Genomic DNA, 12,968 nt, shown 5'->3' on the forward strand with positions numbered 1-12,968 from the left:
ATGTCTAAAACTGGAACCAAGGTAAGTACATGGTCATGCTGATTTTTGGCCTACCCACCTTTTTTTCTCCTAATGATACATTGAAAGAAACATGGAGAAAAGCTTTTGCTTCTTTGCCTGGAGGTGAGTATGTTAGTGGTTAGAAGGCAGGAATTGAGAGAAAAGATTAAGAAATGCTTATTATATTTTCTAACTGTAATAGAATTACCAAATGGTTTGTTAAGGGTTTATCTTTATGTGTGGTGCTATGTTGAACACTATCCAGGTATATAATGTGTAAGTATCATCATGATTTCTGCCTTCCAGCAACTAATATTCTGTGCATTTCCATAGGAATAGTACATGCTGATAAGAGGATTATGTGGAGTAGACAACTTTTAGTATTCAATTTGTTTTGTGAAATTTAGCCTCAACCATTAATATTCTAAAAGGCCAAGGTGGATGGACCAATCATGTGAATTAAATCCTACATATCCCCTGTATTCAAGCAGTTACTTGTAGCCCTTCCTCCAGATAAAGTGCTTACATTAGGAAAATTCCCTCTAAAATACTTGATTCACAGTTGTTGAACTGGAACGCGACCTCTCAGGAGGGCTTTGGGAATGAGGGCAGCTACCTTCATTCTCTTTTAGCTCTTTCGGTGACTAGGGGTCTAAGGCAAAGCCTGATTTCCCCCCTAACTTTTTACTTTGAAAATTTTCAAACCCCTTGAATCTTAAAAGAATAATAAAGAATGTTGAACGAACACTTGCATATTCTTCACTTATCTTCTTCAACTATTGGCATTCTGCCATATTTGGTCTCTCTGTCTCTCTCTTTTTACTAAACCATTTGAAAATAAATAGACTGAATACGTCACTGTATTTAGGCATGTATCTCCTAAAAACAAGGGCATTCCCCTGTGTAAACATAATATCATTATCATGTCCCCTAAATTTATCAGAAACATAATACCTAATTTTCAGACTATATTCAAATTTCCAGTTGCTGCCAAACCTGTGCCTCATGGCTGGCTTTTCCCCTGATGTAGGACCCAGTAAAGGATCATGCATTGCATTTCGCTGTCGTGTTTCTTTAGCCTCCTTTTTTTTTCTTTAGTCTCTTTAATGTAGGACAGTCCTCCTACCTTTTTGTTGTTTGAGACATTGACATTTTTCAAAGTCCAGACCAGGTGTCTTGTAGAAAGTCCCCAAATCTGGATTTGTCTGATTGTTTCCTCCTGTTTAGAGTCAGACTAACCATCTTTGGCAAGAAAGTTACACAGGCAGTGTCAAGTATTCCCCATGGCCTCGTGTCAGGAGGCACCTGTTAACTTGTGCCATAACTGGTTAGTGCCTGATTTTTTTTCCGTTTGGAAAATAGAACTAATAATCAGGCTTGTCATCTAGAAAGTCTGGTGAGAAAAATGAGATGGTGTCTTTAGTGCTCTGAGCTTCTTGAAAATCTGCCATGAAAATCCCCCTAAAAAGAATTTGAAGTCCTTAGAGGGATATCCATGTGCTTGAGGGAAAACTGTTCCAGAACCGTCTATGAAAACATCCCCAGCCTTCACAGATTTCCATAGTAATAGTGCTCTCTTTTGTTTCTTGTAGCTGGGCTGTTCATTTACTTAAATAACTTTTGCTTGCTAGGCCAAAGGAGGTAGTAAATTATCTCTTATTCTTTCTCTTATTGCTTCTTCCTTGCCCACTATCTTGCTAGCAATTTAATCAGAAGAGTTATGGGCTTGGCAAAAGCAATACATTTTACTAAGTTTGTTTTTGTTACCTCTGGAATACTCAAGACATTTTTCTTTCTGCTGTATTGGATTAGTAAGCTATTAAAAAAAAAAAAAAAAAAACTTGAGAGGAATTTTGTAATAATTTCTAGGAAAATCTCCTGCACATTTCTTAGCTTTCTCTACAAAATTTTTTGCCCAAGAGTCCAAACCTTCTCTCAGCTGACCATAGTGTGAATGTCATGGTCCTTCTACAAACGGAAATTGAGTGGAGGTGCAATATTCTCTGGGCCCTGAGATTTGGAAGGTCTCCCTCTGAAAGGAGAGCTTGGTTCTGGAGCTCAGTAATGGTTCCATGTGCTTTGTTTCAACCTTAGGATGGTTGGCTGGTCTGCTGGGAGGGTGAACAGCAAGGTGACCTTATAGAACATTTTGTATATTTCCACTTCTCAGTTATTTGTGTCAGGCCAATGTGCAGAGGGCAGTAAGTGAGAAACAATGAAGTAAAAAAGATGACATTAACTTAATATCCTGTAGCATATCCCTTGCAAAGCCTCTTTTATGGTGAATAGTTGACCAAAAACAAAAGGTAAATTGAATTAAGGAGTTTAGAATCTATCCATTCTTAGAGAAGTTACCTTGATTTTCCTAAAGATCTTTCCACAGATTTTGGGAAAAACCCCTCAGACGCAGGGTCAGTCTTGTTCCATTTCTAAGAAAGTAGATGGTGTATGCTGAACAGAGCTAGCTGTGCAGGTAGGAAGACAGCAAAGGGAGATAAGGTAAAATAAAATGAACCACAGCTTACTAACCAGGAGTTTTGCACTGCAGTCCACTCACTTGCCTGTGACCAACTTGTAACTAGCTAGTGACCTTAGGCAAGTCATTTAATTTCTTTATCTGTAACAACTGTAGCAAAGTTTATTGGCAATTTTGAGCCAGATATTGAACTAAGTGCTTTATCGGCATTACTGGATTGGGCCCTCAGGACAACATTCTGCGGTGGATGTTATTATCCAGTTCTACAGATGAAGAGCCTGAGCTTTGGAGAGAGGTTCAATGGCCTGTCCAAGGTCACAGAGCTAGTAACTCATGTGCTGTGATTTCGTTTTCTTCTGTAAACTGGGGTACCGTGTATCTCTAAACTGTGCTGTGCTAAAATGGGAAAGGGAGCTGGAAGAGATAAATTTGGGAAGGGGAGAAAGGTGAAGTAGATGATTTAGGGGTGGGAAGGGGTAAGGAAGCTATTAGGGACAAGAGAATAGAAGAGAGAAATGAGAAGGTTTGGCGGGGGCTGGGAGGAGATTAAGGTGGAAGGAAATAATTATTAGTAGGTTACTATCTAGAAAGACTCACCTGGGGTAGGAAAGAACAGGTTTTTATGCTCGTTTGAGGGTCATTCTTGGTTTCTTCCTCTCCTTCATTGCCTACATCTGATTAGTCACCAAATCCTGCATTTCTTCTGTTTCCTCATCGTCATTCCCATGGCAGTGCCTTGCAGTTGGCCCTCATCATGTCTCACCTCGCCATAGCAACCATCCATTTCCAGGCACAAACCACTGCATTACATCTCCCGCACAATCACCAGAGGGATTCCAGCATGGCTCCTGTGTCCCTTCCCTGCCTTTATTTCCTAGCACTTTACCACATACTCAGTACGCACCAGGCTTAATGAACTACTTGTCCCTATAATGGGCCATGTCCTTTCACTCCTTTACTCCTTTGAACAGGCTATCCTTTTTCCTTTGCCTCTGGAAAATCTCTGCCTATCCTTCAAACCTCACCTCAAACATCCTATCAAGACAGCCTGCTCCTTTCATCTGAAATGGCTGTCGTGGTTTTCTCCTTTTAAACCAGTAAAGTAAATTAGCCACAAGGTGGCAGCATAACGCTAGGGAATTAACTGCTGGAATCAATGCACCTGTGATTTCAGTTTAAATTATAACCTAGCGTTGATCCCGGACTGTGGAATTATAGAACAAAAAAGGACAAACTCTGTAGTCCATTTGGTCTAGTGGTTTGCAGACACTGCTTCATGAAGCCCTAGGATTTCCTGGGAACTCTATCTCCTGTTTCAAGGAAAAAAGTTTTATTTTGCAATCAGGGATTCCAATCTAGTCCAATCCTTTCGTTTGACAAATGGGAAGCTGGAGCCCAGAGAGATGGCTTCCCTAAGTGATGGAGCTGACTGATTGTAGAGATGCAGCTCGAGGGCCCAGGTTTATTATTTCCTGTTTCTCGGGGCTGCATATTTTCCAGTGCCATCAGAGGTCTCAGAGGTTTACCCCAAAGATTGTGGTAGAAACTTGTTAAGAGTTTGAAGCAAAGGACGTTCTTGCCTTGTCATTTTGTTACTTTGCAACTACTCTGTTGGCAATAAAATAATCATATAGAACATTATATGATATATTTTCATGTGTGTGCGCTCTATATCCATCTAAAATAAGCTCTCTAAGCTAAGGTCTGTGTTTTATTTTTCTCTATACATCTTCCATATCACCTAGAATGAATTTCTGCATTTGGAACTCACTCATCTTCATCAAACATTTATTGAGGGTTTGTCAGGTGCTGGGAACTGGTCCATGGCTTAAATAAGGCTTGACCCTTGCCCCTGGAAGAAGTCTAGTAGGAGTCTGATGGGAGAGACAGATATATAAGTGGATAATTTATGATATAATGTGGCAAGTGCAGTGAGCTGTGGGAACAAAAAGAGGAAGCGATGAACTTGAGTCTGAAGCTGCTGGCTTTTGCTTTGCTTCGCTTCATTTTAAGCCTTCAGAAAGTACTCATTCCTGTTGTTGACAACCACAGTTGCCTGCCAGAAGGTAAATGTGAAGTGAGGTAGAACTATAGATTTTCTCCTCAAAGTTGAGGAGAAAGGAATTTCTAAAGTAGGAAATATGTTCTTAATTTTTATTTTTCTATACATAAAGCCACTCAACTCCTCAGTTCTTCTCTTTATTTGCCCTGTGCTTCAGATTACTTTCTATGAAGACAAAAATTTTCAAGGCCGCCAGTATGACTCTGAGTGCGACTGTGCAGATTTCCACATGTACCTGAGCCGCTGCAACTCCATTAGAGTAGAAGGAGGCACCTGGGCTGTGTATGAAAGGCCCCACTTTACTGGGCACGTGTACATCTTACCTCGGGGTGAGTACCCTGAATTCCAGCACTGGATGGGCCTCAACGACCGCCTCAGCTCCTGCAAAGCTGTGCGCCTGGTGAGTCCGGAGCGTGGGCTTGTTCGCACACGCTCTCTCTCTCTCTCTTTCCTTAAGGGGTTGTTGTCTTGTTGGCTGCTAAGGCTTAAATAAAATCCAAGGTCGGTTCATCACAAGAGTGAATACACTAATTATTTCCATAGCACTTCCTCTACCTCTTGAGTATTTAAAAAAATTAAGTTTTTCTTCTTGCAAGTCAGCTGTTTCAGTCAGTGCACAGTGGGGATGGAAGTTGAGATCATCTAGCTTTCAAGGTGGTGGGTTCTGCACCATACTGTTCTCTGAGTTCTTGACCTGCTGGTTGTTTCCATAATGGTTGCTGTTCATTTCCCCCTGTGTCTTTTCAGTCTAGTGGAGGCCAGTATAAGATTCAGATCTTTGAGAAAGGGGACTTTAATGGTCAGATGTATGAAACCGCTGAGGATTGCCCTTCCATCGTGGAGCAATTTCACATGAGAGAGGTCTATTCCTGTAAGGTGCTGGAGGGTGCCTGGATTTTCTACGAGCTACCCAACTACCGTGGCAGGCAGTACCTCCTGGACAAGAAGGAGTACCGGAAGCCCATCGACTGGGGTGCAGCTTCCCCAGCTGTCCAGTCTTTCCGCCGCATTGTGGAGTAGTGATGTGGATGAGGCCAAATGCCGGCTGGCCTTGTCATCTAAATAGGCATCATAAATAAAACAATTGGCATGCATTCCGCTGTTGACTGTAACGCCTCTCCTTAAACACTTAGGGACCAGCAAAGTAGTACCCACCACAGTGGGCAGTTATTCAAAGCAGCTCATCCTTCAGACTACCAGTCTGTATCTTTGTGCCAAGCGAAATGGGACTGCATTAAAAGGTTAGAAAATCACACTGCTGTGTAGTGATTCTTGTTAAAGTTTTGTATTATTCAACAAATGCAATAAAAATAGCTATCATGACCAAATGCCTTCATTATTCCATTTTCTCTTCACAACAACTCTGTAAGAGGTGGTTTATCTGTAGTTTACAAATAAGGAAACTGAGGCTTAGAGAAATTAAAAACTTACCAAAGTTCACCAGCTGGTGAATGGGGGAACCAGGATTTGGTCCGGGTTATCTATGTTTCCAAAGCCCTTGTTCTTTTCTCCTTATTTCCAACTCCTTCATTCAACACGTATTGGCTGGGGATCTGTGTGCATAATGAAGTACAAGACCCCGAGAAATTAAAAAGGTGGAAAATACAGGGTCCCCTGAAGGTCTGATTGAGAAGACAGAATACCTATCAAGAACGACCAGGGAAAACAGAACTATTACTTTTAGTAGTAAAGCTGTAAGTCACCTGAAGTCCCTTGTTTAAGATCCAGATACTCCTGTGTCAGTTATTTCTCAACACTTAAGTTCAATTTTTTCTGTAAAAAAATTTGTCCCTACTTTACAATAGATGAAATGGAGTTTTATTGAGTTTCACTTGCTTTGAGTAACCCCTGAGATTTTGTCTATCTAATCTTGATGAAGAGGGGAATGATAAAGGAAACATGGCATCACCAGGAACATTTAGTGAGCATCCCAGTGAACCTGGGGCCATGCTGAATGCACGCATCTTTAAAAGAGATGGCAAAGCCCATACCTCCTGGGAGCTTTTCTGAAAAGGACAAATTAGAATTGCTAAGGATGTTCCCTTTGTGTGTGCTCTACTCTGTACTCTACTGTGTAGTGCATACTCTCCCCCAAATATTTTTATTCATTTTGTTAACTTCCTCTGCCTTTTGTCATGTCTGTTTTGAGTGAGAGATTTTGAGAAACTCGAATGAAAGTAAGGGAGGGAGACACAATGAATCGAGGAGGAGGAGTAGGAGACCATTTGCTGAGCTGCAAAGAGCTCTGGACCTCGTCACCCTACCAGGAAGCTAGCTTTCCTTATCTCCAAAATGAGGGAGCTGAACCAAATGCTCGCTTGAGTCCTATCAAACATAAGCATTGTAATTCTTTGGAGGCCTGAAGGAGGACGCTGGAAGACTGACAACGAGGCTACAGATGCTCATTTTTAGAGGCACGATTTCTGGAAGTGACCTCAGAGATCGCGCCCTTCCTTTCCTGCTGAGGAAACTGAGGCTGTGGTAACAGAGAGAGTCAGTGCCAGTCTCGTCTCTCATATCAGCTGCTGCCGTGTTCCAGTCTTTGCTGAGTTGGTCAGTCTGCTCAAAACAACCAGAAAAGCAGTTCTGGCAGCAGGAGAGGAAAACAAATGTCAGAATGACTAACCACAGTCTCGGAGAAGTAGAAGATGGCTTTTGACAGATCAAACAGAATTATCGTTTGGGGATGTTATATGCCTCTTGGTTCATGCCCTGATCCAGAACGAGATTGCCACCGTTCTCCCCAGCTATAGACACATCAATCAACTTGCACTTAAAAGGAATTTTACTAGCTATTGCTGTTAGAGGTCAAAAATACTTTATGCCCTTATCTATCAATCTATCCCAGTTCTGGTAGAACGTTCTGCTATTAGAGCAAGAAACTGGCGTTCCATCTGTCAAGCACAACCAGAATAGCACCTGGCTTGTTATTCAGAGTTATTAACTTTCTTTATCTTTTATTGTTTTGTCGCTCTGGAATGGGGGATCTCAAGAAAATAGGGCAAGGGCATAGCTAGACCATTTTAGCCCTGTTTCCATCCCAAGCATCCCTCTGAGACAAATCTTTGAACATTTCCCAAATATAGAGCCCACTTCCTCAAAATGCAACATCCTCCTATTTAAAGCTTCCAGGGTAGGGTTGCCAGATTAAATACAGGACAGTATTAGCAAATCTCAAGTATTGGGAGATAAATATAAAAACGGTTTAAGTATATCCCATGTATTTCATGGGACACACTTATACTAAGAAATTATTTGTCATTTATCTGAAATTCCAATTTAACTGTACGTCCTGTATTTTTATTTGCTAAATCTGTCAACCCTATACTTGAAGGGCAAGACAAGTTACACGACTCGGGGCAAAAAGCACAGGGAATGGTGCAGGCTGTGGAAACTGGAGACACATGCCCCACAGAAGGGCATCTAAATACAGTTTTTAAAAAACGCTATGAGCCAACAAAACGTGTCTGCAGCTGGATTTGGCCTGTGGATCACCAGTCCCCAATCTTGGCTTGTTGCTGTGAATATCAGAAAATATTTCTTACATTGAATCAAAATCCTCTCCCTGTAACTTTCAGCCTGCAATCCTAGTTCTACTTTCCATCTAGTTCTTCATTCCCAAGATAGCTCTTTTGATATTTAAAGATCCCTCCTGTTTGCTTCCACGTTCTCCCTTCTGGGCTGAACAATTCCTATTCCTTCCATTGCTCCTCTCTTGACATGGTTGGCTCCCAGACTCTTCACCATCCTGGCGCCTCTCTTCTGTGCTGACTGCGGATTAACTTCTCCCCACTGTCTTAGCTATAGTCTGCCCAGACCACATCCGGAGGATTGTGTTCAGTTCTGCCATCCTCCTTTCTCAGATATATCCTGTTCTTGACTAAGCTCAGCTCTCTCCGTACCCTCCCACCAGCCCTGGTACGGGCCTGGCCACCGTGTCCTAAGCACTAGCACCCCAGTTCAAGGGCCAGAGAGTTCCCTTCCCCTTTGGGGCATTGGAGAGAAATGGATTCAAATCCTGCCACTTCTGCCTCTTAGCTCTGTCACATGATCAAATATGTATAATCTCAATTTTCTTTTCTATAAAACAGAGATAACACTTTGTGGGCATTAAAATGAGATAATTTATGAAAAATACATAGCACATACAGTCAATTCTCACCATTTTCAGTAGTTATATTCTATAAAGACTGTGAATACTGAATAATGAGTACTAAACTATTGCTCCTAGAGGAAATACATGGTTAGGTTCCTGTGATCCTCTGGTCACAACATTTTTGTCAACTGATCAATACATAACCTTTTTTTATGTGTGTGTCTGTTTATAGACACCTTATTTAATACACAGTGTTGATTCATTAACATTGAACTCACGGCCAGCTCGTACCTGAATGAAGCTTATCTAACACACGTATTTTCTCTGTAAGGCACATCGCAGCCTTCTTGTGCTTAGCAGCACTAGATAGCACTTCAGGACTACCTTTGGGGTCGTTTTATATAGCAAAATCACCAACTGAAGGGAAAATGATGCAGAAAACATAGCACTAAATAGACTGCAAAAAAGACACTTGTTTACAGTATGAGAGCTAAAACAAGAAGGCAGAGTGTTTTCTCCACCACAGCTGGGAACATGCACATGGGTGACTCAAACTTTTCGCTGCTCTGCTCATGTCTATGAAGGACCTTGAAAGCACCATAAGTAGTGATTTTGGGATTACAAATTAATTTTAGTGAGTGGCAGAATTCACAAATACAGAATCTAGGAATAATGAAGATTGACTGTACTTTGCCATGATGGTTAACATGTTAGTACCATTTCCTAGTACTTAAGTACCTCTGTTACCAAGTGGTTTGGTTTTCTTGTTTTGTTTTATTTTTTACTTGTTCAGCTTTTTTATGCCTCTTTCTATCCCCCAGTTGTTTTCAGAAAAGCATCTCTGCATTTTTGGCAGATGCTTCATAGTTAGGAAGAAAAACATCAGAATCATCCAACCCATCCCGCTGCCTTGAAAAAGAGCCACATTTTTATAGGAGTCTGGCCTTCTCTTAGCTCTCCCACATGTCTGTCCCCTGGTTCTAGCTCCTACCAGTTTCAAGGTCAGCAGGGTAGTCCCTAGAGTCACACAAATCCCCCTTGTTTTCCACCTTCTACCTGGTCTCTCTTATTTGGTGTCTCTCAGGTGACAGAGGGCAGTGAATCACCAAGCTCTCCTTCCTCCCTCTGGCTGACCAGCCTTTGGTACACACAGGAGAGAAGGATCCCTGTGGATGTGACTTCAACACAAGGGCAGCCTCTCTGTCCACAAACACCACCCACCTCTACCTTTTCACTCAAGCCTCAAACTTCAAAGTCAGGGAATTTTAGAACTGGAGGGGCTGGGGGCTCTCCCACACACCATAACAATTTGGTGAGACAGGGCTCACTAACCCCGGAGTGCAGAAGAGGAATTAGGGCTCAGAGAGGCTAAATAAGGTGTCTACGGTCACTAGCTCCAAAGCTCCTGCTCTTTTCACTGTACATGCAGCTTCTGCTTCTCAATCTTCATGAGACAGAACCCGGGAACCTCGGTCAGTTGTAGCATGAACTATTTCTTTCTAAATAGCTTTATTGAGATATAATCCACATGCCATACAATTCACCTGTTTAAAGTGCACCCCTGTTTAAAGTGTACAACTCAGTGGTTTTTAGTATATTCACAGATATGTGCAAACCATCATTTCATCACCTCAAAAACATTTTCATCACCTCACATGAAACCCTGCACCCTTTATGGATCACTGCCTTATCTCTCCATCTCCCCCAGTCCTGAGCAATCACTAATCTACTTTCTATATCTATATATTTACTTATATAATTATTTACTTATTTATATATAAGTATTTACACATATATTTATTCTGGGCATTTCATATAAATGAAATCATACATTATATTGTCTTTTGTGACTGGCTTCTTTTCAAGGTTCATCCATGTTGTAGCATGTATCAGTGATTCATTCATTTTTATGGTCAAATAATATCCCATTGTATGGATATTGCACATTTTGCTTATCCATTCATCAGTTGATGGACATTTTCGTTGTTTCTACCTTTTGACTTTTATGAATAATTTGCTATAAACATTCATGTACAAGTTTTTATGTGGACATATATTTTCATTTTTCTTGAGTATATACCTGGGAGTACAATTGCTGGGAGTGTGAGCTATCTCTTCTTCCATGCTGGCAGCATGTGGGACCTTGAAGCCACACAGACCTAGATTCAATTCTAACTCTCCTACTTTCTAGTTGTAGTATTTCAGGCAAACAAACCTCTCTTAGTCTGAGTCTTCTCATATGTAAAGTAGAGATAATTATACCTACTTCCCAGTGGTCTTGTTGGCATTAGATGAGATAATAAGAGAAAATTCTTAGCCCAGTGAACAACCCAAAGGATTAGGTGCTCAATAAAGGCAGCTATTCTAAAATCTTCAAAATATAGAAGCCCTGCAGGAGGAGGCATAAGGAGTCGTTGGTGGTGAAAAGTTGGGAACCAGTGAGCTAGTGGTCTCTCCAGCCCCTCCCTGCTTTAATAATCTTTAATGATCCATGTCTTAGGTGTCTGTGAGTGACTTGATGAGATCCCACCTGGTAAGCAGGTGGAGGGGAGGAGGTGGGGGAGAGGAGGGGAGGCAGTGGTATGGCCTGCAGGAGAGGCAGAGAGCTCTGTGCAGCTGAGAGGAGTAGCTACTTGCACAGAAAAGGGAAGTTAATCTCCCTCACTTCATTTCTGCCAAGCCTTGTGCTGCCCGCTTGGTCTTCTCTTATCTCTGCTAAATGATCTCATTTCCTTTCACTTTGGTGAAACGGTTTCCCATTTCCCCAGCACCACTGTGGCCCTTTGTGAGTCAGCAACCATAGGGGCTCAGCACCCTGGTTGAGTGGTTCTGGAATTGATTAGCTCTGGGAGAAATCCTGCCAGCATTTTGCCCCTTGGGAGCATAGCAAGCAGGGATTTGTTCCATTGTTCATGCCCCACCTCCCTGAACAGGCCACATTAGCCTGTCCACTGAACCGTGGGGCCAGACAATGGTGGGCCTGGCTGTAGTGCTGACCTCCACACTTTCTCAGTACACGCTGGACGGTTTGCCGGAGTTCACAGTAAACCTGATGACCCTGACTAGGCTAGTACTCCGTGACCCAGTACTCAGGACGGAAAGAGAAATCTTTAGACTGTTCAAATCACTGTTCCTGTGAGCAGGAGGAGGGGGAGGGGGCTGCCTGCAGGTTGGTTATAAACTAGAAATAAAAGTATCTCAGCCACTAACAAGCTTTGGGACCTCCTCTAAAGGACAGATGTCCTTTAGCGGTTGTGAGGGAGTCACATTTTCATGTCATGCTAGCTGTGTCTTACAGCCACCCAGCAGCAGCTCACACTGCATGCACTGTTTCAGAGTTTACACAGCCCTCACCATGGCTATGTGAGAAAAGGAAGATAACTATTGTTATTCTCATTTTACATATGAATAAACTGAGTGGTTGAAAGGCTATGTGACTTTTGGGGGGGATTACAGACTTCCTAAACCCCCATAGTCATGAGCTGCCCTTTGACGTAGCAGATGTTCATGCCAAACGTCTTCCTCATGATACGACAATTTTTAAAAGGCCATTTCTCTCATTTTTATCACAAGTATAAGGCATACTTTCAGAGTAAGTGGCTCCTATGATTTTATGTAATGTTGGTAACATACCAGCAGGAACTGGAGTGCCGGCCTGGGGAGGAACCTGTGAGCATTCGTGAGTATGTAGCAGAAAGACAAAGGGAAATGCTTTTTGTTTATTCCTTGTTTTGTCTTATCTTCGACCCTTCTGCCCTCCATTTTCTGGTTACCAGTTGGGCTCTGCCATAATGAAAAGACACATATGGCAGATCTATCAAGCAAAATGGAGGCTTGATGGCTTATCGATACTTCAGGAATATTGCCTTATAAGCAAATCCAATCTAGGAAAAATTTCAAATTTGCAAAACAAGTAAATTAGGGGGAAAACATTCACTTTAAAATGACAACCTATGGCACTCCTTAAAAAAATGCACATTTAAAATTTCCACAAAAATTCAATGTTCATGGAGGGTTTACTATGAAAGAGTTGTGTTAATGAGAGAATCTGTTGGGTGGCGGAAGCTGAGGTACACCCAGACTCATCAGTGGAGATTCTCTCAGTCTGTGACCTCCTCACACTCTCTTAGGCCCTGGACAGAGGACCCTTTCCCTGCCCCGGGGCCGCACTTAGGAGACCTACAAATCACAAAATACAAAACATTTTCTGTCTTTTCTGTCTAAATCTCTGTCTCTGTCTCTGTCTGTCTGTCTGTCTGTCTCTCTTTCTGGTTTGGTAACCGACTGAGTAACGGGTAATTACAGGAGAGGGTCACTTGGGCTGAAATGGACCC

At 42.0% G+C, this 12,968-nt stretch overlaps 1 protein-coding gene across 1 annotated transcript; it reads left to right on the plus strand.

Annotated features, from left to right (window-relative positions):
- CRYGS (crystallin gamma S) lies at positions 1–5,829 on the plus strand. The gene is made up of 3 exons (XM_058555581.1): positions 1–21; positions 4,696–4,938; positions 5,286–5,829. The coding sequence occupies exons 1-3, from the start codon at positions 1–3 to the stop codon at positions 5,556–5,558; spliced, it is 537 nt and encodes a 178-aa protein (XP_058411564.1). The 3' UTR covers positions 5,559–5,829.
- Positions 5,830–12,968: the final 7,139 nt, after the last annotated feature.

Source organism: Diceros bicornis, chromosome 15 (assembly GCF_020826845.1).
Source record: "Diceros bicornis minor isolate mBicDic1 chromosome 15, mDicBic1.mat.cur, whole genome shotgun sequence".
Lineage (NCBI taxonomy): Eukaryota > Metazoa > Chordata > Mammalia > Perissodactyla > Rhinocerotidae > Diceros > Diceros bicornis.